At 38.9% G+C, this 26,852-nt stretch overlaps 1 protein-coding gene across 2 annotated transcripts; it reads right to left on the reverse strand.

Moving 5' to 3' along the window:
* Positions 1-26,852, reverse strand: RPRD2 (regulation of nuclear pre-mRNA domain containing 2). 2 transcript variants are annotated; one of them, XR_011922959.1, is made up of 12 exons: positions 26,421-26,852; positions 12,878-13,007; positions 10,902-11,002; positions 7,946-8,038; positions 7,161-7,216; positions 6,774-6,900; positions 6,494-6,669; positions 5,125-5,413; positions 4,695-5,024; positions 4,029-4,223; positions 650-3,516; positions 1-495 (listed from the first exon to the last, which is right to left on the reverse strand). XR_011922959.1 is itself a non-coding variant. In XM_072427829.1 (11 exons), the coding sequence occupies exons 1-11, from the start codon at positions 26,596-26,598 to the stop codon at positions 1,022-1,024; spliced, it is 4,170 nt and encodes a 1,389-aa protein (XP_072283930.1). In that variant the 5' UTR covers positions 26,599-26,747; the 3' UTR covers positions 1-1,021. The 2 variants fall into 2 exon arrangements, 1 of the variants encoding a protein (XP_072283930.1); XM_072427829.1 differs by having other exon boundaries at positions 1-3,516; positions 26,421-26,747.

Genomic DNA, 26,852 nt, shown 5'->3' on the forward strand with positions numbered 1-26,852 from the left:
TTATGCAGAAACAGAATGTTTATTGGTACACTTGAAATATTTGAAAACCTTCAGAACACTTGGTATATATGTTTCACACTGTGAAAAGGTAAACTACAAGGCTAAAAGAGTAAGATGTGAAACTACTATAGCGGTATTAAAAATTGCCATTTTATGCACTTCAGGATCTGTGGACTTAACGTTACACACATTTTGTAAGAGAGATGATCATGAGATTGCTCTGCATGATACAGGTGAAAAACATTGTAAACGTATTAAGCACAAACAATGGGCATAAAATAAGCAGTTAGTAGAAACTAACACGCTACGTATTACTCGACTACCCTTGTTTAAAAATAATAATAATAATAATGTACAACTTGGAGTATTGGTAAAGCCACCAAGTGTTCATACTCTGCTCCTCATACTCCAAGGACTTCAGCCGCAATTTCCCATAGCCGGATCACGTCCTTAAACGCGTCACGCTGGAATGTAGCTTAACTGCGTTTCTCTCGACTGTGGGTGTGAAGATAATAAGGAGGGAGTAGGCAGAGGAAGAAATGTTAACATGTTAAGAAGACATAGATTCCATTATTTTGATTCAAAAACACTGATGTGTTTTTTTTTATCCTTTTTATTTATTTTTATTAACGTTCCCCTTATGACTCACCTATCTGGTATTTAGAGATCAATAGGATGATCTAGATGGGCTTCGTTGAAGAGCAAAATGCACAACAGTTTTTGGCGCCTTTGGTTCAGGTATGGTTTACATGGATCTGGATATTCTGTCAAGAAAACAACTTCATCAAACTGAAGGCTCCATTTAGGCTCTTGGGAACATGGGAATTGAGTTAGGCAAAAGATTGTCATCTAAGTTTTTTCTACAACCAATTAGCCAGGGGTATTGGTGAACCACGGACTTTAATTACTTGTGATTACAGATTTCACGGTTTACTTACAACCTCATTACAACAAAGCCAAAGCCAGGTTTTTCCAGGGATATGTACCACTGCCACAAACTTCAAAAGTATCTTAACAGCTTTTAGTATCTTGGTGGGTAGTAAGGACGTTTTGGGGAAAAGAATTGCTGCCCCCTTCCAAAAGGTGGTCGTGGTCGTTTTAGGTTCTGGTAAGGTTCTCTGGGTCTGAAGTGAGGTCGTTGTGGCCCAAGACCACCAGTGTTCATGAAGTCCCTATGATGTGGGCCAATAGGTTGATGAGATCCAGGAAAACTTTCAAGATGGTCTCTAGGAAGAGAGGCCATAGAGTTCATTGGTTCATTCAACCTACTATGGGACTGGTTGTGTTGGTTGCTGTACTCATGTGACATAGGTCCTTGATCCCTTGATGAGCTTGAATGCATTGAGTAAGAATCTTGCATCATTCCCTGGTGAACAGCACCATGGTCCTGAGAAAATAGGTTACGCATATCTAAACGAGGAGGTGGAGAAAACGGCATGCCACCGTGTTCTGAGTGATGAATAGGAAAAGGATTGTGCACATGATCTGTAGGTGGTGGATGAGCAACATGAGGCAATGTTTGAGGTGGCTCCATAGGGGGCATTTGAGGTGCAACAGGGACGTCTCTACCAAACAGACTTCCAGGGTCAGGTGGCAAAATAGGTGGAGGCCCAGGAGGTGGCCCAGTCTGATCCATTTGAAACTGCCCAATACGATCCAACGAAGGAGCAATGGATGGTGGTGGTAATCGATGATCAAATGGCTGAATATTGTTTGCTCTGAAATCACCGACAGAGTCCGGAAAGCGTGTTAGGCGCTCATCATATGAAGTTTTAAAGCCAACGCTACCACTTCCAGAAGGCTGTTCTTCAGTATTTGCTGTGCCATCACTGAAAGAACTCTTCGTGTTACCCATGTCAAACCAATCAGCTCTACCTCCATCCATCCCATGTCCTCTACCAGCCTTCATTCCAACCCTCATGGATTCTACAGTTTTAATAGGCTCACCTGACATTCTAATGTTGCCCACATTGTGATAGCCTAATGTTTCAATAGGAGCGCCCTTTTCTTCCGTACTATCTGCCAAGTCTAGAGAAGATGATGAAACTCTAGTTTCAATACGATATTGTTCTTCAGACTGGTCTTCAGAAGACCTTCCTGCATGACCATGGCCAGACATACAAATATTTTCATCCAAGCTTGACTGTCCAAACTTATTCTCCTCAGAAGGTCTCCGAGATGCATTCTTCAGCATATTTTTGAACTCCATAGTAGTGGAACCTGCAACATTTGGACCAGATTGTTCAGAGGATGTTATAGGTGCTCTCACAGAGGGAGGATTATTTTTTGGGTTAAAGTTTGAATGTCTAGAATCTGTATACTTTTGCGGCATGTTGTGGTGTAACATAGAAATATTATGGTTAGCATCGGATGGATACAACGAGTCATCTTTGGAAGGTGAGGAAGAGCTAGCAGATTCTAGATTATTTCCTCTTATGCTATACCCACCATATCTATCAGGGGGTGATGATAACTGACCACTTTTCTCACCTGAAATAAAGGGAGGCTGTACAGATTGAGGAAAGGGCTGCCTGCCATACTCTGGGACCTGACCATAACTCTGAGTAACAGGTGGATAGTCCATTGAGTTTAAATGCATGTTTGATTTTGACTGCATTTTCTCAAGATTTCCAATGGCTGATGGTGAAGGACCAGAAAAATCAAACTTGCGATAATCTTCGTCTTCACGAAAAGATGTATCTGGATAAAATTTATCCAGAGAAGAATCCACCATTGAAGGTTTATCCATTATATCAGATGACTGCCTGTATGCATTTGGAGAACTTCCACCAAGACCGAAAGATCTGTATGATGGCATAGCAGGTAGCTTTTGATACTCATTGTCTTTGTTTAAAAGAGGAGACCTTGAACTGCTGGGTGTAGATGAACCAGAACTAATGATTTTTGATAACAGTGAAACACTATCAACATTACTTGCAGCGGGCTTGTCCATAATCTCATCCTGTGTAGGTGTACCACTCCTTTCATCACGTACAGGAGTTCCATCTGTGTTATCTAGGGAAGTATTTGTGGGCCCACTGTTAAACTCAGATGATGTTTCAGGCACAGAATTGGAACCCAGCCCACTTAGGATTGGGATGTTTAGATCTAAACCACTAAATCCTGGATTCCCTTTTAAAAAATTGTGAATCTTCAGTTCTAAACTTGATGGTTCTGTCTCTTCACGTTTAGGAGGCCTTTCAGGTGGCTGGTTAATAGTCTTTTCCGCAGAGACAGGTGTTTGTGATGAAAATCCAATATTACTGGCTGCTTGGGTGACACTAGAACTGTGTGGGGCAGACGGTTTGCTTGCAGCTGCAAGGGAAGTATCTGCAGTCAGGTCTGCTGAGGAATACCCAAAATTTTTAGACACAAAGGGAGGTGTTACAGTGGGGGTAACTCTGTCCTTCACAGCTTGCAAAGCAGTGTTCACTGTTGCAGTGGACGTACTGAGTGTTGCGGATCCACTCGACAAAGAAGTGCTTCCAGCAACACTTTGAATCAAAGATGATAAACCTGAAAGAAAAAAAAAAAAGAAAACTAAATTGAGTGCAGCACCCAATATTACTAATGTTTAGTCAAATTCACATTCAGAAACTCTAAATATGTGTGACTAATACATTAACACAAAACAAAAAAAAGTTTAAAGTTTTCATGAATGACTACGTTCAATTTAATTCGGAAACGGTTTGCAATCATAAAGGCTTCCTATGCAGGAAACTAATATTTCATATTAGTTTTGGTTGGCCAATACTCCCACTAACGTTTTATATTTGAATATCTTTAGGCAAGAACTAATCAGAAGTCAATCACATTTTAAGTGAGGTGACTGCTGATGGCACAACCGGAACATCTGAGAAATAGGAGTGCACTGGCTGCCAAGGGAACAAGCAGTAAGAAAAGTGCATTTTAAGATTACCTAAGATAAGCATTTAACTCTTAAAAAGCACGGGGCGCCCCACTGGAGTAGTTGACCAACTTACTGTAAAGCATACATAATTGTAAAACAAATAGAGTATTTACTTTACCTTGCAAATTTGGTGTTGAAGAAACCTGTGTTTTAGACAAAACAGAAAGAATGCTTTCAGGAGTAATCTCGACTTTGGAGAGGATATTGGCCAAGGGGTTGGGTGTGGTCTGAACTGGAGGCTTTCCTGCTCCAGCCAAGTTTGTAGTAGGAGTTGTGGGAGTACCAGGGGAAGGCTTTGCCGCAGGACTGACTCCTACATTAAGAAAAACAAAGACATTTTATATACTGTGTAGCATTAATAATTTCAGCTTAATATAAAAGCCTATGTAGGTCAATCTGTGTAATAATTCTAAGTGTTATGTGCCTAAATACATATACACCTACATATATATAAAATTATAGGACAAACCTAAACGTATTAAATATTGGTCATTGATGGAGTTGATAGATGACACGGTTTGATAATATATCAGTAAAATATGCAAGGCCATGAGTTCCTAGGTATTTGTTAGGAGCAGTCAAAATGTCTGTTCAACTTGCCCCGAATGTGTGTTTTAGGGTTTTCACCCAGTTTTAAGTATTTTTATTATAAATGGGTTAAAAAACACAAGATATGATATAACGTATTCCAAAGCCCTGAAATCACTATTAATGTAATATGGCTATTTCTTGTTATACAGAGACAAACGCAGTATCTGCAGATTTCAAGCAATTTAACACTCACCAGTAGTTTTCATAGCAGATGTTAAGCTACTTAGGATGGAGCTGATCTTCCCCAGGTCTACATTAGCCAAGTTTGGCAATGCAAGGGGAGCTGATGGAGGCAATACAGGAGTGGTAACAGATTTAGAGGGAGTGGTAGTTACTGAGGAAGTAGAATGATTCATAGGGGAAGTTGTAACATGTGTAGGAGCGCTGACTGTGGTGGGTGCTGGAGCAGAGACAGATGCTGAAACAGGAGATGCAACATCAGTGTCATGTACAGAAGCGGAGGTAACTTCCAAGTCCTTGATAGATGACGTAGAAGGTGGTGTGTGGTCCTTCCTTTCCTCAACTAAAAGCAAGACAAAAAAAATCAATTACTTGCATTTAACACCACCATATCAGAAAGCCTTACAAAGATTTCCAAATATAGTAATTATTTGCATGATTACCAATGATCTCGGGCATATCTTCATCTGCATCCACATCAGATAGCTCCATATCTTCCACCATGCGATTGTCTTTGGGAGGCTCTGGAGAGTCAGACAACACAGGTCCAGTTTCTGGAGACAAGGGACTTTCAGCCCCCATGCCCTGGAAAGGGGACTCTGAGCCAGTTGGAGAAGGCGCATCAACAGTAGGAGATGGCACTGGAGATTCCTCTGGATCAGGAAGAGTGGCTTTTAGCTGGTCAAGCTTCTTCTTCAGATTATTTACTCGATTAGCAAATGTTTTATAGGCCTACAGATAAAGAAAATTATTGAGGAATCATATCAACCTTACTTTAATTGTTAACACTTTAATTTTCAACAAGTTAACATGATCAAATGAAAAGTAAATTCCTGAACAAAAAAAAAAAAAATCCAGAAAATAATTCTCTCAAGTTAAACATTCCCTAAAGCCACTTTACAGTGTTTTAAACAATGTCATACATATTGTGCTAAACCCAATCGCAGGAAGGCAAGGATTAGTCCTATAAAGAAACTGGTAGCGTTGACTCCCAGAGTATACTTTCCAAATCTGATGACCAATTGCGCAGGAAAAATTGCCTACCTAGCCTAAAGCAATCTGGGATGCAGTTTTTTTTATAGATGTCCTCTATGTGTTACTTATAACTGTGGCTTTAACAGCCACGTCATTATAGGCAGTTTTGGAAATGGCCCTGTAATGTTCAGCACAACAGCAGTGCTGCAGAAAGACATCAACCCTTCTAAGATGCTTGCAGGGGTTATCCAGGACTCCCCTACACTTATTTTTGCCAGAATCAAAAAACCTCAAAATTGTTTTTTTGGATTTACCTTCCAACTGTAAAGTAAAACCTTTTGCACACTTGAACTAGCAAGTAAATGGATAGGACATGTTGAAAAACAGGTCCAGAACACTAGTATTATTACACAGTATTTATATAGCGCCATTATATTCCGCAGCGCTGTACAAAGTCCTTAGTCATGTCACTAGCTGTCCCTCAAAGGGGCTCACAATCTAATGTCCCTACCTTAGTCATATGTCTTTAATACAGTCTAAGGTAAATTTTGGAGGGAAGCCAAATATCTAAATGCATGTTTTTGGGATGTGGGAGGAAACCGAATTATCCGGAGGAAACACACGCAAACACAGGGAGAACCGGCAAACCCGATGCAGATAGTTTTCCTGGCCGAGATTCAAACCTGACCTAGCACTGCAAAGGCCAGAGCACTTGCCTCTAAGCCACCGTGCTGCCTACTACATTAATCCATGAAATTAAATTCACTTTCATTATTAACACACAACAATGGTATCAAGTTATATTTCTATCCAAGTTGAGGTATAAATTGAACATACATTCACCACAATTTTGACTTCCCGGTACTGAGCTTCATAGAATACTGTTGCATTTTCCAGAGCTTCTGTTAAGGATGGACTATTTTTCACCTGCTTGTCAAGGAGATTTACAAATTCTTCAAGTTTCGAACTTGCCTCCTCAAAGTCTTTTGAGAACTTTTTACCTCCCGCTTTATCTGAAACAAAAAGAAAGCAAATAGAGGGTCAGCAAAACAAAAGCATAAAAAAGCACACTTGAAAAGGATTTATTCAAGATAAAAAATAAGTTGAGAATAAATACCTTTTAGTCGTTTTAAAGTCTCTGTACTGCACACATCAACCCTCATGTTTGAGAGTTGCTTTTCCTTAAATTCAGTGTGTTCAGCTGCACGTTTGTATGTTAACAAGTCATCAATCAGACTTTGGGGCTGTTGGCAAATACAAATTTGCAAATCAATCAATGTTATTTCAAAATTGCCCACAATCTTTTGCACAAAAGAAATCCAACGGTGAGCACTGCACTAGCACAGTCAAGCTCTACTTCAAAACAACTTACAGGAAAAAGACAAGGAAAGGGGGAATCCGCAAAGATGATCATACAAAACTGTTCAAAGCAGTACTGCAGGCATGTAACAATCACACAGATACCTTCATGTAAAGATTTGTAAAGATTTTATTTTATTCTTACCCTAAATTCAGCCACAATTTTGGACTTCAGTGCAGCTTTAGGATTTGCCACTGGGGCTGAAAATAAAACCAGCATTATTAGAAATCTGTATCGGCAAAACTACCTTTGAACACAACATTTACAACAAGAAAACATTTTTTTTACTGGAAAGACATTGGAAACTGATACATAATGCTGGCTAAAAAGTTATATAAAAATTGTCAATTTATAAAATTAAACATGACCACAAAGAATGATGAAGCACATTACCGCAGCATTAATTAGAGGAATAAACAACTTTCTATATAAAAACAAAGTATAATGCAGTGCTTTGCAGATTAGAAGAAAAAAATACATACATACACAACAAATTTTGAATGAAATACTTCCAAAAACACAGCTGTTTGTAATATTGTTTTGTTTGCCAGGTGATTGCGCTCTTAGTGATATGATTTTCTGTTTGTTTTGCCTTCGTGTGTGCTTGCTGGAAACAAGCCTGTTAGCATCTTGTACCTATTTAGTGGAAGAAATGCTGGATACAAATGGATTGACCGCTGGATACTGCAACAAAATACGGCCATTATGCCACATGATCACATGTCAACTTGGTGACACGTTAAGGCAGCTGCAAATTATGCTAGCAATGAGCCCAGCTAAAAGTCTGGGGAGAGCACTGAAATACAACTGTATAATGGACATACTCTACTGAACATCAGTGAAGCTATTATAATTTTTTAAAATTGAACATTTATGCATTTTAAGCATTAAAATACCAGATTAAAAAAAATAATAAAAATTATATTTACCAACAGAGCCTGATCTTTTACCATCAGGCGGTTTCTCAGGTTTTGGCCGTGAACTTTTACTTCTTTCTCTCTCTCGTTTATGCCAGCCTCCACCTATGGTAAAAAAATTAAGCCAATTAGCCATTTTATGTGAACTTCAAAGCTTTGCACAGAAAATGTGAGATGATTGTAGTGTACCTATTGCCTTAAACACCAAGTCAGCACATTATATTACATTCATACTTGGATCAAACCTATTCTGCACGTGAACACGTAGTAATAAAACAAAGAAGCCTGTACACAAACTTTGTCGTTAGAAGAGTCTGAAATACCCATCCACCTGGTAAAACTAGTGAACTAAAACCCAATGCAGCAATAAAACAAACACCAAAAAGTCTAAGAAGTACTCATCACCCTAGTAAAATAAATCTTAGCTGGAAAGGATAAGGCTACTAGTTTATACTTAGGTGATATCAAGAAGAAATCAATTTGTAAGTCAGAGGAAGAACAGGGAAAAAAAATCTAACCTAAGATAAACAGCCTCCAGGCTCACACCAAGCAAAGTCCACAAAATATGAAAAAAAAAAAGACTGTGAAAAGTATTTATTCTTCTGCATCATAGGGGGTAATAGAGGAAGATGCTCCTATACTTTTAGAAAACTAGTTTTGACAGTTTTGTTAACCAGCACGGTAAAACGGACCCTTGTTAACAAAGCAAAGTGAGCCAATCAAGCATCAGTGAGAAATCCTATTCGATCGGTGTACCATGCGTCTACCAGCAGATCTGTGGACCTGGATAAAAACCTGTCCAATTTGCAAAAGACAGGATTTACTATTTTGTTTCCTCCCCAATGGTTAACGTATGTCGCCACCAAGGCATTATGCAACTAAATCCGGAGCGGACAATGGGTCCATCTAAAGAGTCAAGCAAGTCACCTGAAGCTTCTTGGTAGTTAAGATTCAAACACATCTCCCTGCACACATTGCATGACCCAGACATTCCAAACAATTATCAACAGATGGCTGTAAAATGTTTGCCTGGCAAAAGATTTTTTTGATGATTTTTTTCAAAATGATATATTATTAAAGCCCCATGCCAGGTATTTTTTCTTTTGGAGTCATAGTATCAATGAGGAAATTTTCCTTGACCCTCTGTCCCATAGATTCAACAAGAAATCAGAAAATTCTATTTCTATTAACTCTCAGAAAGTTGTTCCTGGAATGGCACCATTTGAAGATTTGTGGCTATTTGAAGTACTCTAAAAATATTTATCCTTCATTTTTTCAGTGACAATGATCACATTGAGAAGTGAATCTTCTCTACTGAGAGCACAGACAGCAATAAAAGCTTGGCACACTCAAGCCTTTCCCACTGTATCCAAACTGGGGAAAAGTTAAGAGACACCATCTTCCAACACACGTGGGCCGTTTGAGTGGGAGATGACCCACAATAGAGTGCAAGAAAGCCAACAATGGATCCAGCATACAGTGAACATACAAAGTAAAGAGAACATGCAGCTGAAGGGAAGTAACTAGTCGTGCAGGAGACCCGTCGCATGTTTATTAGCAAAAATAATGTTTACCCAAGTGGAGAAAAAAAAAAAAACTCCTCCACAGAAGAACTTGGTCAGATGATCCTTTGCTCTAAGAGTCCAGAGGTCACAATAAAGACTGGCTAAGTGCCAAGGAAACAGCAGAAGAGTGAAAGCACAAAAGTAAAAAAAAAAAAAAGACAAAAAGGAAAACAAGCTTTTAACCCTGGGAAACTACCTCCATACCTACTACAATCAGTGGGAATGCCAAAACATCTAAAAACACATTTTCAGATTTCAGGTCTTATAGGTGGAAAGACAGTCAACATTCAAGATGCTTAGATGTGGGGGACAGAGTGAAAAAAGTGGCTGCTCCTTAGGATACTTCCACCAAGTAACAGAACCTGGTCTTGGAAAGACCAACCAGTCTTATCTCTGGGTCCTTAAAAAGGACATCTTCAACCAGAATAGGCACCTTGTTAAGGAAATGATATGGCTAAACCTATAGCTAGGACTGACACCTTAAAAGAGTTTGAGAGGCATAAAAATTCAAAGTTGATCCAATTTTTATACAAAAAAAAACAAAAAGGGTGATAGGAGAATGTTTTGAGGGCTTTAAGGGCCTTGTAGGATCCAAGGCCATAGACCATACTGGTAGAAGATCCTTCAGCATGTACTGCACCGAGTCAAAAAGGATGAAACTGCCATTGAAACGAAGTGTAATAGCATTACACTATTTTATAGGAAAAGTTCATCAGTCAACAACTTGGGTGATAGGGTATGAGAGTTTTCATGGTTGAAAGGGTGGAAGGAGACAAGGCCTCTGGTAGAGCGGGCAAGGAATTTGCCAAAGGTGCAGTAGCATATTTGCTGTCTCTGGGTCAGAGATGGGCAATCTGAGTTAAGGTCATGCATGACTGTAGTAAAAACCTCTTCTAAGAGAGGATAGACCCAGCAACATTCAACAAATCCAGAGAGAACCAGAGTAAGAAAACCAAAATGGGTAATACAACGCCACATGTGCTTCTCTGAGGGTCATTGTCAGGCTCACCCTGTGATGTATACACATACAACAGTTCTTCCACATGGCTAGGATATGGATTTGCAAAGATAACCGTAATAAATAAAGTTTTTAAGAAGGCATAACTGATCAAATTGTAATCCTGACTAGAACCACTACTGCTGACAATAGGCAACCAAATGTCATATCTTCTCACGGTGTTCCCTCTTATTTTACAAATGTGAGTCATTAATTTACACTAGAAAGCAATACACAAGAATACTGCCAGGTACATATCAGCAGCTGAGCTATTGGTGCTACACAAGTCCAAAAAATTGGGGTAAGATTTGTACAAATCATGGCACACCCCCGCAGTTATAGAGCCGCAGCACCCATCTGGAGATTAATTAAAAAACAAATCACCTTTTTAAAAACAAATACTTACTTAGGCCCGACTTAAATGCTGTAATAGTTTCCTCAGGATATACACCTCTTTCTTCCCAAATTTTAAAGACTCTTTCAACATTTTTTGCCACTGATGGGTCCCTTTGGGGGAGAAAAAAAAATAAACGAAATATTGAGCAATAGTTTGCAGTTTATGAGCTGGAAATTTCAAAAGTTAGAACACTTGCAAAACAAGCCAAAAATTATTTTAAAGCAAACCTGCAGTTTAGATTGTAGATGTAAAATTTTATGTATTTAATACATTAAAAAAGTGCCGATCTGTTTTATGTTAAAAACTTTTTGAAAAAAAATAAAATGATTAACATTGGAACAAATGGTTCATAATTTTTTTGTGTTTTTTCCCTGCAGTATTGGTAGTGCTAAAGCTACATGCAATATTCAAGGACAGTTTACCATGCCATTTACATAGACTTGAATTGAAGTGCTTGTCAACATTATACAGGCTTTTAAAAGTGATCACATTTTTTTTGTTTGCTTTGCAAGGCTTTTGAATGCATTTATAAAAGTTAGAAAAAAAGAGTTACAACCTATTACACTAATATGAACCAAGCATAAAATATTACAATATGTTGATTACACTATTACACCCTTAGAGGTAATTACACAAAATATGGGACAATAGGAAGTTGGGTCACAATACACGGCCACTGGACGGTTGGGGCATAATACAAGGATGCAGTCTAAGGCTTTGTACACACAGATGATTATCGCCTTATCAAGTTAAACAATCTTCGGCTGAGAATCTGACGTGTATAAGGGTTGCCCATCAACAGATCCATGAACAGCCAATGTAGCATGGCCACTATACAAGACAATGGAGGAGAGTACAGTGGAGTGCCACTCTTTAGTCCTCCCTTCTCTCCTCTCCATAGAACAGAATGGGTGCTGTGTGTACAGCAAAGTGATTTGATTATAGAGGGATTTTTTATATGATCTGCATTATATTATATCTATTAACTATAATATCTGCAAATACTTCAAATGACCAAGGAACACAAGAAAACAAACAAAAGATTTATTGATATTATATTCAAGTACACAATTCTAAAAGATGAGACTTCAAGCTTCAAGGTAATCATAGATAACGAAACTAAAACATTTGACATCTCCAGATTAAACCCATCATCTAGCATGTCTATTCAGGATCCAGCAGAGATCTCTGCTTTGCTGTCGCAGTGTGATTGGTTTGTTTTTATTATTTACCAGTAGTGGTAAACGATAGATAAAATATTCCAACATTTAAGTCTGTCTCATCCAGGGTAGTACAACTATATTCAAGGCACAGTAATACCTGGGCAGAACAGATGATCTGTTTCTTTTCCCCCCAAAAGTCTTACATCGTGCAGGACTACTTTGGGGAGGCCCACATTTGGTGTATTGGTTTTTAGACAAAAGACTAAGGCTATGTACACACATGCAATAATTGTCGTTGGAAAGGATCTTTTATGATCCTTTCCAAAGACTAATGACTGCATGATGCATGAACGAGTGCTGTACATACAGAACCGTTCTGGTCTATGGAGAGGAGAGAACGACAGAGCGGCACCCCGCTGCGATCTTCATCCCCATAACTTTACAATCGTTCGTCATCTATTATCCATGGATCCAACAGGAGGGTCTTTCAAACAATGGATGACGAGCCGTGCACACACAAAAGATTCTCATCCGATATCAGTCCTGATAAACGAAAAAACACGAAGGCCATCATGCTGGCTTGGTTGTTCTCAATTTCCATCAGCTGGGTAAGTTAACACCAGAATATGCACCTAAATATTGCCCCTTTAAAGTGTTGGCGTAACAGGAAAAATCTCTTCCTAATTGTTCAGTTACAGGTTGGGTAAAAATATTCTTGGTAAGGATAGCCACAGAGTAATATGTCAACCAAAACTGTTCTCCTAACACTTTTATATTACATATAATCAAAGTACAGGAAACTTTTAAAACAATATCACTTACCTTACTAGAGATGCAGCTTCTGGAAGCACATCAGCAAATGAATCACGATAAACAATTGCATTCCTCCTTTTACAGTTCTGAATAATATCATTAGCCAAGTAAAACAGGTTCAGTCTGTGTGCAAAGCCAGCTGTGAAATGGAAAATAAATGTCAGACAACAATGACCAAAATGAAGTGTGTACAGAACTAAAAATGTTTCTCTATTATCTAACGAGCTATCACAAGATGGTCCTGTTCCTGCTTGCACAGATACTTTACAGAACACCGGTCACTACTGCTAACTTATTGTAGCAGTTCGAGGAAGTTGAAGGCACCATCCAATGAGGTTTTATGGGGCTTCTTTTCCAAAATACTACTGCGGAGAAACTGCTCTCAAAACCCAAATGTCTGCATCAACACCCAATTTTCACCAGTATAATACGGGTCACTTTTCCACAAGCTGCTGGCACGGCATGGTTTCTGATATAGTGATTCAACACATATAGTAACAGAATATATATATATATATATATAAAATACGTTCAGTACAAAAATATTAAGTAGAATGTTATTTATACATCAAATTTATGTTGTTAGAAACATCTTCACAAAATTTTCCAATAACAATAAAACAAAGAAATGTACACAGAGCGCTGTTAAATTCTATAGTAAATGACAGCCATTTTCTCAGTTTGTTTAGGCCAGGTTCACACTTGTGGTGAGGTTGTGGCATGTTTACCACTCCCTCACGCCAGTCACCACAGATAGTTCAGGGTTCTCCCCAGGCCCTTTTAGCTGGGCGTACCACCCGGCACTTTTCTTCACCCACCCGGCTGTTTTCGGTTGGTTACAATAAAAGGGCTGCCACCCACCTACAATTTCTTCCACCCAGCTTGAAAAAATTTCTGGGTTGAGCACTGTAGTTAGCTACCTAATATTAATACAACTGCACAGAAGATTTTTAGCAGCTAAGTCTTGTAGGAATATGAATCACTACACATAAAAACAGATTACGTAAGGGATGAAACAGATCACTTCTTATGAAGAAGCTAGACAATGAATACCCCTAGCTAGAAACTTTTGAAGCAGAATAAGGATAAGACCCTTTTCTATGTACATTAGGGTGCAAAACACACCACAATGAACAGCATGGCATGTTGGGACTCATTTAAAAAGAACATTGATTTGGCATTTGAAATTAGCCTGTTAAGTGCATTTCTCAATCAGGGTTCCTCGAGAAATAATCAGTTTCTGTCTATAAGGTAAGTTACCACTGCCTTAATTATCTTTTTAGCCATCTGTAAGGGGGACACATTTCTCCCAATGTTCAACAATGTAAAGAACATCCTTCCAAATGACCGCCACAGTAATCTAAGCTGTGGATATTGTAGTTATTGGCAGTGGTCCTTTCAGGTTCAGAGGTTAATTGCAGACAGAGGCATCTATGGAAGTTCACACTTCATTATTTAGTGTTTTCTGAATTTGAACCAGCATTAAACATTCGAAGCACCAAAAGAAAAATACACAGCATTCCTTTTCATATTTGACATTTATTAGCTTGTTTATATTAATGTCCAATGCCTAAAGATGATCTTTAGTCTTACACAGTTGCACAAGCTCCTCTCTTGAATTGAAAAGCATCAATATCATGATACTGACAGGGGAGTTTGCATTTCATGGAAAAACTACCGTATTTTTCGCCGTATAAGACGCTCCGGAATATAAGACGCACCCAAATTTAAAGGAGGAAAATCTAGAAAAAAAAAGATTCTGAAAGATTATTCCCCTTCTGATCACTCATATGCCATTCATAACGGTATTCCCCTTCTGATCACTCATGTGCCATTCAAATTCCCTTTCTGATCACTCTGTCATTCTAATTCCCCTTCTGATCACTCTCTGCTTTTTTTTCCACTGTACGGCAGTTAGGACAGGGAACAGCAGGTGGCGCTGTGCCGGCTTCTTTCGCTCTGCTTTACAGACAGGAGAAGACACGTGCTGCTGCCAGAGAGAAGAGGAGACAGACGCTGCTACAGCCAGAGGCACATGCAGGATCGGGTATCGGGTGAGTATATTATTTTATCATATATTTTGTCGTATAGGACGCACTAACTTCCCCCCCAGTTTTGGGGAAGAAAAAGTGCGTCTTATACGGCAAAAAATACGGTACATTTGAAAGCTGACATATGATACTAAGCATCAATAACTGAAAGAAATGAAATCCTTTGAGTGAAAGAAGTGGTCCAGGGACATTCTATCCATGAAGGAAAAGGGTTAGATGAGGGTGGATGCTCTCCAACCAAAAAGATTCTGACTTGCCGGAAGTTTTATTGCATATTTGGTTATATTCCGCCCTTGTGCAGTGAAGTCAGCGCAAGCAGAGGAGCTTGTACAGTACTCCATTGATCTGTTTGTTAAACAAAAAAAAAAACACATTTTTTTTAAGACAAGTTTTTCTGCCAGAAATCCAGAGCCATCCAGTGCACTGTGCCTGTTTTATCTCAAAGCGGACCTTGCACTTCAGACAAGGTCTAATTCAATGGCCCGGCTTTAAAATTTTAGCTGCCAGACTTTATCCTTTCCACATTTTTTTATATTTATCTTGTGCAACTATTTAGCAGACAAATATCAGGGGGGGGGGGGGGAACCAACACACTAAACCAAGCACAAATTTGAATCCTGTGTTTTTTCACCAAAATTAACTATTCACCTATTAACTATATAGGTATTGATTATGACAAGTTTGCAAAGACAAAAAAAAAAATAGCTGCCTTAAACATTCACTAAGCAACAATATAAATGCCTTTACAGCCCAACATTCGGAGGGAACCATAAATAAGGAACCTTACACTGCTTTCAATCCTGCATATACCCAATATCAGCAATACCCAGCAAATGCAGCACAATAGTTTCAATTACATGTTCATTTTATGTGCACATTTGTATTATGTATGTGCAGGGCATTTTCATTTCTTTAAAAAAAAAAAAAAGGGGGTCACACAACTCATCAACCAGTAGCCTAGATGAAAGTATTGGGGGGCAATCATTAGACCACATAAAGTTATCCTTACACAAACAAGCAGAAAGTGTGCTTAATCAATCGTTTTACCGTTTTTCTGTTAGTCTGTTGGGAACTCAGAACCACTGTTTCTTGCAGGTTAGCACTCTGAAGAGGACCTCACGGAATAGATGTTTCTCTGGGTTCTTTTGTTTGCCATTCTAAAGTGGTTTATAGTGGTCCTGGACCATTATGAGGAGCGGGGCAGAGCCCAGGTACTATAAGGAAGGGTCAGGGGGCTTGAATAAGGAAGGGTCAGGGGGTTTGAACAGAGTTCCAAAAACGTAATCAAGTGGCTGTAAAGCTGCCCTTTTACTCAATCATCATTGTCAACAAAAGGAATAAACACATTAAAGTCCAAACCTTTTTTATTGGGGGGGGGGGGGGGGCTTTCTCCAGGTTCCGCAGTGCAGGAAGTGAAGTAATTTTTTGACCAGCAAGTTCCCTAGCAATCTAAAGACAAGAAGCTAAATTATCAGTTTTGTACAACTTAACATTCCCTGACATTGATAGGGAAAAATCCGGTAAAAGGAAAGTTTTTAAATGCTGACATCATACCAGATATTTCAGTTACATCTGAGAAAAGGTGTATGCACACATATTAATTCAATTAATCAATCCAAGCTAAAATATTACAGAAGTTATCACATAGACCACAAACTGAGCTTAATGGTCAATAGATGCTGAGTGCTCCCAAATACAGCAAAGTTATCTTTTAGAACCAAAAGACTACAAGAATATAAGGGGGATCAATGCACACAAGAAAATGTCATCTAAACAGTTGCTATTTTTAAAGGAAAAAGATAATTCAGATGAAATCTTTGATTCTCTCGAGAATATAGTTTAAAGCTCGGCTAAAGTGTACTTGACGTTTTAATCTTGTGAAATTTTTGTTTTGCAAGACATACTATTTTATGGCCAGACAAAAGATAATTTCTTATGGACCGGAAAATAGCCTTTCCATTTTTAGAATGTATTTAGGACACATTCACATTTTACAGACATGACTTTTACCCCCAAATTAGGTCAGCAAACCTGAAGAACAAACATTTGCAATACAACTAGAAATTCAGCTAGCTACCACCATAGCTTGCAATCAATGTTATATTTTCTCGTAGCTTTAGCAAGTAATCTTACGGCGCTGGATAAAGTGGGTGTGGTCTCGTTCAGTCTGGATTTTGAAATATTTTACAATTAGCTGACAAACTACAAATGATCCAGAAAGCATTGCTATGGATTCAATAAATCTGTTTACAAAATCAAACACTGAACACACAAACCGATATCTGGTGCTTCTGATTTGAGTTCTGTAATGTCAGGACATCCAGCCCTGGCTAAGACTGTATACAATTTCCAAAATCCGATGGAAGGTTTAATTTCAGACCAATGCCATCATATACCAGTTAAACAAAAATTTCAAAATAAAGCAAACTTGGGGCTGAATCTTCATTTTACATGGGCACTACACCTAGGAAGCAGACACTTGGCTATATCTGCATAGTTGTCAGATTCACATACTGTACGTTTATTTACAGCAATGTTTTCCATTGTTCAATCACTGCCCTCACTTCTAGCCCATTACAAGATCACTGACCTCAAAACACCATCCTTCCTAAAAATAGCGCAAGGGAACGAGGGGTCAAATTAGGATCTATGTAACATCCGTGATCTATTTTAGTACAGTTAAGTTTTCCCAAATGATTTTACTAGGAGCCTGTTTAATAGCACCCATTATACAGCAAAACCCTCTAGTTAATTTTGATGTCCTTGTCAACCCTTCACTTCCTTTCCTATATATAAAACTGGAAGAAGAAATCTCCCTTACAACTGAATATTCCCTCAGTTATCAAAAAAACTGGACCCCCAAGAGAAGATTTTCCCTGACTTTCTGTTCCTGTGCCAACTTAAAAGTTACTGTAACCAGGACTTTGACTTTTAGATACACCAAGCCATAAAATATAGATAAAGTAAGAGTAGAGTATAAATATTGCTGCCTGTAAACTACAAATTAAAATAATGACATGTTTACATTGGCACATCTCCACTGATGCAGATTTGACATTTGCTTGATTAACAATGAACAACCATGATTTAGTTTGGGAAACAAGGGAGAGGCCAACAGATTGCAAACTTCACACACAAGCACAGAAATATCAGATAATGTCTCCAGTACCAGGAGAGCTGGAACCTAATATTTAAAGAGACCATCAGATTTGCCTACTGAATTTGTTTAAACACAAAGCAAACAGAACTTGAAGCTGCATTCAAGCATATTATATGCATAACATTATTATCATGCATATTTAGTAATACATTGTCCAAAAATACTATTAGGATACATTGTGGACCATGGATTTGTATGTCAGACTACCAAACCTACGCAGTTATGTAAGTGATTTGCAGAATCATGTTCACAGTGCAACAACATGGCTTGCCTCCTCAGCAGCAGTTATGCAAATATCAAAATGTTATTTGATGGGTTGATATCAGTCTGGAGAAGTGTACAATCTAGGCAGACCAAATCCACATACAGACCACACTTGGTAATGGGTCACAAGAGATACTGAGCTTTCATAATTTTACTAAAATTCAATAAACAAAATGGGTGGGTGGAAAAAAGTTGAGAGCTAGATGATGCTGGAAGTGCTCCAGACTCGAGATTATGAGGACATACTTCCTGCGGCTGCTACTGCAGACCACTAAAGGCGCCACATGATCAGCGGCGACAAAATAGACTACTCTTACAAAGGAGCCGCCTCAACAAAGGAGGACGGAAGAAGCAAAAATACAATAATATTATCCTATATGTTGTAGGTAGTACAATTATTTTTTACTTCCTATAAGGCCAAGTTGTGAAGCCAACATTTAGTCCCAGGACCTATAAATCAACCAACAGAAGGAAGCAAAAAGGAAGAACAGCTGCCTTTAGTTAAAGCAACCCTGCCTGTAGCATTGGAAACTGGCGGTCACCCCAACAAGATGGCAAGACCTCCCTTGTAATAATTAAAAAAAAAAAAAAAAAAAAATTAAGATTTTTTTATATCCATACAAAAAATATATACAACTATTTCCAAAAAGGGAAAAAGGTAGCCATTTCTACAACATTAGAATTTAGATATAAATACAATAAAAGTCAGTGTAAAACTTTAGAGCCAGTAAATCAACTTAGATGTAACATTAAAATCACTGGCCCAGGAAATGCCATGCCGATGGATTTAGAGGAGCTCAATGCCAATGTTTTATGGAGGGCTGTGGTGATGCCAAGATTGAAGGAGACCACAGAGGAGGCAAGTACAGCTCTTCCATTACTTTTTTTTTTCTTTGAATAACCGACGGCATCTTTACCTCAGCAAGGCAACATTTCAAAGTAAATCAATATTATAAAATATACACTAGTAATGAAATAAATGATTTACAATTTATAAGGAAGCAAAGAAACTTTTGTATCGCAACTTATTTACTACAAGACATTTATCTACATCACAATGTGAGGCCTTGGTTTGTTAGTGCCAACAAGGAAAGATACCAACAAAGCTCCCTAGATATCCAATCTCAGCAAACAATACTTTTTACAAACTTGTGCTGCGGCAATGTAGCACTATAAATGTACCTCTGTACAGAACAGCAATCAATCCATTCACAAGTCCAAATAAATTTTACAGTAAGAGTTGGAGACAAATGTGAGCTGAAGAGTAAATATACAAAACGTGATTTTCACCTACATACCCAACGTAATAATTTATTGTGCAGACCAAAAATTACTTGGTCATGTAATGCACATCCAAAATCCTGTGATAAACATTCCCCAAATGTCTGACAGATGTAGCACAATAGGTTCATTCTTTCTACATTTTTCTCGATTTAATACTGTTTTTTAATAATGTTTTTTGGCTACTGTGTGCAAGTTTATTTACACATGGAATGCCATATTTGCTCATTAAATACACGTGCTTTGCTCTCTGGTAATGCTTAACTGTCCAGCGAATTTTAATTCAAGATGGTACAAGGGTTAACATTCCTGTAATTACTTGTTTTTTTTTAGAGAACATTGGGGGAGATTTTCTCTCATGTCCAGACACCCCTGTGACGATAGTTTGGAGGGTGGGGGTTAATTCCTAGGGGAAAAAGCCTCAAGCAACATTGAAAACATTTGAAGCTCTAACCTTCTGATGCAACTAAAAACACGTTTGTCTATATTGACTTTTCTACCATTCGTTTCCCAGCAGAAAGTCAGGGTGAGGCTCCCCAATAGAGACACAGCAATACCATCCCTAATTGGGCCCCGAACCTTCCATTGTACCTAAAATTAAATATAAGTCTGGAGCAGAGCTCAGATTATTCTATTTTATTATATACCTGCTTACTTTCAACGGAATTATGAAGTTGCATTTTGCAATCACTATAAATGTGTTAAAAATCTATTTTAGGTATTTCTTGCATGAAGATACAATTTCTGTTTACCTTGCAGCACATTTCACCAATATCCTACATAGGCACTGGGGTGAAAAAAAAAAACAACCAAAAGTAAAGTTATTTCTTTATACCACCTCTGGGTCCTTCCTGTAGGGGCATTGGGCACTGCTGCAGGATGCTGAGAAAAGCAAGGTTCCCATATCTTACAAGACAATGTCCCAGCACTATATAAGGAGCATATTCTCACGGGATTTAAGATCCTTTACATCCCCAGAATCCTGCAGTGAAGCCCAGTGACAACATCCTTGCTAGGTCAGCATGTTGGGTGTACGTTTGAAAGTTATTATTATTAATATTATTATTATTATTATTATTAAACAGGATTTATATAGCGCCAACATATTACGNAGCGCTGTACATTAAATAGGGGTTGCAAGTGACAGACTAATACAGACAGTGACACAGGAGGAAATGACCCTGCCCCGAAGAGCTTACAATTTCTTTGCTTTTCTGATATCATATTCAGTTAGTTTTTCTTTGTCAGATTTGTTTGCTTCATTATCCACTCAAAGCTGTACCCCACCATGCCTTTGGTAAACACTACACAGGATCTATCTGCATTGTAGTTCTACAGATTGTTACTACAACCTCCAACACTTCACAAATTACTGAAGAATAACAAAGCTAGGTTAGGTCAAGGAAATCCACTGAACAGTACAGTCTATTTGTTAACTCATTTTAAATAGTTCATGATGGAAATGCTGGCTTAGCATAGTAATCTGTACATTAAAACTTCTTGTATAAATATGATATGGTCTGTGTATACCTGTCTGTGGATCATCAAATGATTTTTGGTTTATTAAGACAACGATAACTTATTAAGTTATCTAAATATTCCCACAAGTTTATATTTGCATGTGACACATTATGCAATTTCTTCATCTGTGAAAGCCTTCTTTATGCAGACATACAGCTGAATTAAAGAGGTCACTCTTGGAGAGTCACACACAGTGTGGGATTCACATACATATAGATATATTAATACTATCTTTTATAGAAGAAATCCCTTAGCAAATGTACATGTAAAATACTAGAATTGTGTGTGAATCCTGTGTTAGACAGGACTGATCTATAGTATACCACCACTTCTTTCCTGGCATCCACATAACAGGGTTTATATATGAAGCATTGAGGAATGTGGCTAGCAAAGACATTAATAGAACACCACCAAAAAGAGAGGGCTATGACTAAATGCTAGTAAGCATTTAATAAAACACTTGATTTTTCTGTTCTTTTTACCTGCAATTTTTAGGGATGGGGACGGGGCCCTCTTTAAATTACAGATCAGCCACTTGACAATGGAAACAATACCAAACAGCTTTTGGCAAATTTGCAGAGAATTAAACAAACACAGACAAAGTGTAAATGTCAATGCAAACCATGTTGGAGAAAAGAAGGAAGAGAAATAGTCCAGTGGCACACATATAAATGGGATTTATAAAGCGCGAACATATTACAGAGCTTTGTACAACAGAGGAGGTTGCAAATGACAGACAGCTAGAAATAATGACACCGGAGTTACTATAACCAGTTCCTTTAACCCTATGTAGTCCACGACCACTTCCATTTAGCATAACTGCTTGATTTCCTAACAATCTTTGCACAAGTACTGCTCATTTCTTCATCTTAGGTTTGGTGTAAAAAAAAATTTAAATGTTTTATTTCTGCAGTGAATTGTGGGAAGTAACAACATACCCAGATTCAACGTTGTCAATTTGCAAACATAAGAAAATGTTAAACCTATTTTTTTTTTTTTTAAACTTGCAGCAGTGCTTTTCAAAACAAAACACATTAAAGCAGATCTGAAAGGCAAGAATCCACAGTCAGGCAGGTCCTTATTGCATAAAGGTAAAAACGATGTCCCTTCCACAATAATCCCTCTTAGTTATCTTGCAGAAAGCTGGGCTGCCCCATATACATCCTTGTACAACATTCACACCATCACCAACAGAGACAGCCATTGCAGACCCTGAAAATACTATTTGACAAGCTAATCCTATCTGCAACATACTTGCCAATAACTTGGAACAATGAAAATCCCCTGCCATTAAATTAATATTTTAAAAGGCCATCAGCAACAGAATAGCTTTAGATATATATTTCAGAAGGACCATCACTTTGCTTTTCACAAATCAGTCCCCAAACATTTGCCATTTTTTTCCAGTAACAACTCAATTCTTTCTTCTGTCGCAGTTTAGTTCACCAGGACACGGTCTTGGAATTTTTATTGCTTATTCAAGTAAACAAAAAGACTTTTGTTTGCATGCCATTTTATGACTGGTCAGCATGTAGCCTAGTACCATAAGCAGAATTTATGTGTGAAAGCAGGATAAATGCAGCCCTGTATTACAGGGGGTCAGGTATGTCTATGGAGAAAAAAAGGCATAACAATGGGGGTACAAAGGGGCTCCTTTAAAGACTGTGTTACACAAAATTAAGAAATAAATCACCTGAATCAAAAAAATAAGAGATGGCAACAGGTAGATCGCAAGAGCAACGCAGGTAGATTGAGGAGCCCAGCTTTTTTTTTTTTTTTTTTAAAACAAACTCCACCGCACACAGGAGTTAAGTCCAAGTTTTTATTGTTGGTAGATCATTTTGACTTGGTCATTTAAAAAAAAGCTTGCAAGCCAAAAAAAAGTGTGGGCACCCCTGATATACAATATAGGGTAAAGGCCGTCATTGGAGCAGACCATATTATTATTAAACAGGAAATATATAGCGCCAACATATTGCGCAGCACTGTACATTAAATAGGGGTTGTAAATGACAGAAGAATACAGACAGTGACACAGGAGGAGAGGACTCTGCCCCCATGTCAGCAATAAATGTTGCTAGACATAAAAACCTAAATTACTGTAGATTCCAAATGATCTGTGTATTCTATGAGTGAGTATTGCAAAGGTAAGTCTGAACTGTAAAGGGATTTACAAACTAGAACAATTGATCACATTGGAATCCCAAAACACCTTGAGTCACCATTAGGGTGCGTGGATCCCTTTCAGAATCTTGCCTCGTGTCAGCAAAACTTGTACTCTACCAAGTGATGTCCCAGTTATGCTGTTGCTTTGCCTCAATTCAATACAGTAAGACAAAAAAAAACACTACAATACATTCTATCTTTACGCTAGAGATCATTTAAACCCAATAATCCCCAACCTTTGTAATTGCTATTAGGGTGAAGTTTTAACCCCCTGAGGTCACAACAGTTCTCTGTCAGCTGGTTTGGAGAGATCTGGTTCTCAGTTGGTTCCTAAAATCTTCAAGTCTATTTCAAGGCAATACCTTTTATTTCTAGTTTTGAACAGAATGAGGATAAAATAAGAACTCCTGCCAAATTTATATTGCTATCCAGGGCTCTGTTAGTGAGATTCCTTATGATTTCCTGTCAAACAGGGAGCAAGTGAGACAGAGGTGAAGTTTCATCAGAACCAAAACGGAAATTAAATGTTTTACTCAACCAAAATTAAGGATAGAACGCCTGGATTTTTTTTTATATTTTTGCTGACCCATGTTGCTGTGTTGAGGAGAAATCTCTAAAGAACACATAAGAGAAAAGTCTGACTTGGCAAACAATTTAATGACTAACTCCACGCTTTACATTAGAGAGCTGGCACCTGGCCAAGTTATGGGGAAAGAGGTATTTTTTCAGTACCCAATATGTTAGGAACATTGAAAATTAAAATCTCCACAATGCTTGGTGCTACAGAGATCAAGACGATTATATAAAGATGACTGCAGGCTTGTTTTGTGCTTTTACTGTCTCCTGTGTTATGCATATAATACGCTTGAATGTGCTTTTACTGTCTCAACACCTCTGTAGTGATATGGATAAAAGTACTGTAAGCTGAACTCCAGACAGATCTAAAGGATAAATTAATGATGCACTCAGTTTGTCATTTGACTTGATAACAGCCTCTGTCACAGAGCTCACACTGGAAGAGTGAGAAGCAGAACAAAAAGTACTGCAGTGCCAGTGTGCATAAAAAAATGTATTTGCTGACAGGACAAGGAAAGGAGTTCCTCAATCTGCGGGTTCTCCATTTAATGTCAAAATCATTGGCTGAGGGACGGACAAGGTCTGTCAGTGATCCTTAACTGCAGCAAAGAATAACCAGGTCTGTGTGTGACAGAGCTGTGTAAATTGGGGCACAGCAAACAAGTGTATTTAGATATTTGTCTGGAGTTCATATTTGGGGCCTGGTCACAGTTGTCACTTTTTATGCATGCTGTGAAGTTACAATATATTACAAGGAGAAATCCAATGATTTCCTATGAGCCTGGTTTACATCTCACTGTTACAGTATTATGTGAATAGGACTCAAAATGGGGCTGTTATCATCTAACCAAGTGTGGTACCATGCATTCTGCAAGACACACAGAAACTATGAATCCAGCTATAAACAAACAGGGAAACAGAAAAGAGCTCAGGTGAAGCCATGCTGACAACCACAGCCCACATGTCAGGCAATCCTTTGTGTTGGTCACTGCTGTCTGCATATGTCAGGGGGGGATTACAGATGAAGAATGGGGTTTAGGTAAATTCTGACAGCTGCTATTCTCCCGTAGCCTTCCCATCCCAATTTATCCTCCCTTTTTTTCTATTTGTGTTTATAGTTTAATGTAAGGAGACTATTGTTTACAACACTGCTGATCTAAAGCTACGTACACACGTGCAATAATGATCGCTGGAAAACGAACGATTAACGACCGATCAACGATTATTTTCAGATATTTTGAACGATTCTGTACATGCTGTAACGATACGATTATAATCCACCGATAATGTACACACACTAGATATGATCGTTTGAACGATGCAGGAAGTGATGTGTACAGGATAAAGTGTATCACAGAACATTCCACGATCAGCGCATGGCCGTAGACACAATCTGATCCACTGGGACGGTCGTTCGTTTTCAGCGACATTCCTCGTTTAATCGGCTTAGTTGAAGAGTTGTTGCGCACTTTTTTGTTAACGATTATTGGACCATTGGTCATTAATCGTTTCTTTCCAACAAAAATTATTGCACGTGTGTACATAGCCTAAGTTATTCCCACATTTTATTTTTCTATACTGCCATTAATGTTTAAAAATAAAATTTAAAAAAAAAATTCTGACAGCTGCTAAATCAGTAACACCTGGTCTTCTTACAGATAATATTGGAAGCAGATAAAGGTTCATCTAGGTTTATATGTATATAGAATGTAATCTACAAGGGCCACCAACCTGTAACAAGTCACCCCCACTGATGGAAGCCTCCCCACCCTTCCATGTTACATAAGGTATAAGATGATCCTTCAAATCCAAAGACATCATAGCACACAAATCACCAACCCCAGGCACAAGTGGGGACAGGTGAAGGACACCGGGTGCAAAGTCACCCTTTTCCCAAATAGGAACATGGAGGAAAACTTTACGCCCCTCTTCCATAAAAACACAGATGCAAACTGTGCCCTGAAGTGAAAACATGGATGCCAACGCTGTTGCCTATCTCCCTCCCAAGAAACAAAAACACTAAACCTTGCACCCCCCCACCCCAAGAAGCAAAAACAGGGGTGCAAACAATGCCCTAAACCCCAGTTGAAAAAACAGGTGCAAATTCTTTCCCCCCCCACACCAAAAGTATAGGTACAAATGCCACCCCCCAAACTGAAAGAACAGGTGCATACACTGCTCCCCCAATTAAAAATACAAGTGCCCCCCCAAGGGACAGCACGGTGCAAACTCAGCCCCTTTACCTCAACCAAAGACCCATTGCAGAACTGCACCCCCCACAATAAATGAGGGCACAGGGCACAGTGCCCACCCCCCCTCATTAAATGGGGGGCACAGTGCCCCCCCCCCCGGAAATATGAAGAGCTTTACCCTCAGAGAAAGCATGGATACAAACAACCCCTACAATTGCCACTTATCACGTGACAGCCCCGATCAGAGATGGTACATCAGCCACCCCACCACAGGCACCACATGACGCTCTGTATGTCCCCCCCCCCCCGTCCGTGTTGATAATGATGGCCGCCATACTCACATCTTCGCAGCCATTTCATCCAGTGGTGTACGATGGTGGCGTGCTGCTTCTTGTTCTCGATGCACCAGGTGGACAAGGACTGGATGGACTCCATGGTGTTAGTGACAGACTGCAGTTTGCGGTCCAGAGTGGCTTCCATGGCCCCGGCAGAGGCCTTGCTGCTACTGCCAGCCGCCATGTTGATTCCCCCACAATGCCCTGCGGCCGACGGAAAAGGTGAGGGGGGAGGACTAATGAAGGGGTATAAGGTACTACAGGCCGCACGCCATGACAAACCTGGCGATGGAAGGAAATACAGGGCAAGGTTTCCACACGAATTACAGCGTTTAATACTAATAATACGATTAGAATTGTATTGCGGCAGCCCACACACGGGAGCGAACACCGAGTGCGTCACCGACGGAGCTGACACGACCCGGGAACGCGCCTCAC

The sequence above is a fragment of the Pyxicephalus adspersus genome, chromosome 12 (assembly GCF_032062135.1).
Source record: "Pyxicephalus adspersus chromosome 12, UCB_Pads_2.0, whole genome shotgun sequence".
In the NCBI taxonomy this organism is placed as follows: Eukaryota; Metazoa; Chordata; class Amphibia; order Anura; family Pyxicephalidae; genus Pyxicephalus; species Pyxicephalus adspersus.

Bases quoted from the DNA above. Each gene is read 5' to 3' on its own strand.
- RPRD2 (XM_072427829.1), bottom strand. From the start codon at position 26,598: ATGGCGGCTGGCAGTAGCAGCAAGGCCTCTGCCGGGGCCATGGAAGCC. The intron at 11,003-12,877 runs GTAAGTGATATT...TCTCCCCCAAAG, and splicing joins GAAGCTGCATCTCTAGTAAG to GGACCCATCAGTGGCAAAAA. The intron at 5,414-6,493 runs GTATGTTCAATT...CTTTATCTGTAG, and splicing joins AAGTCAAAATTGTGGTGAAT to GCCTATAAAACATTTGCTAA.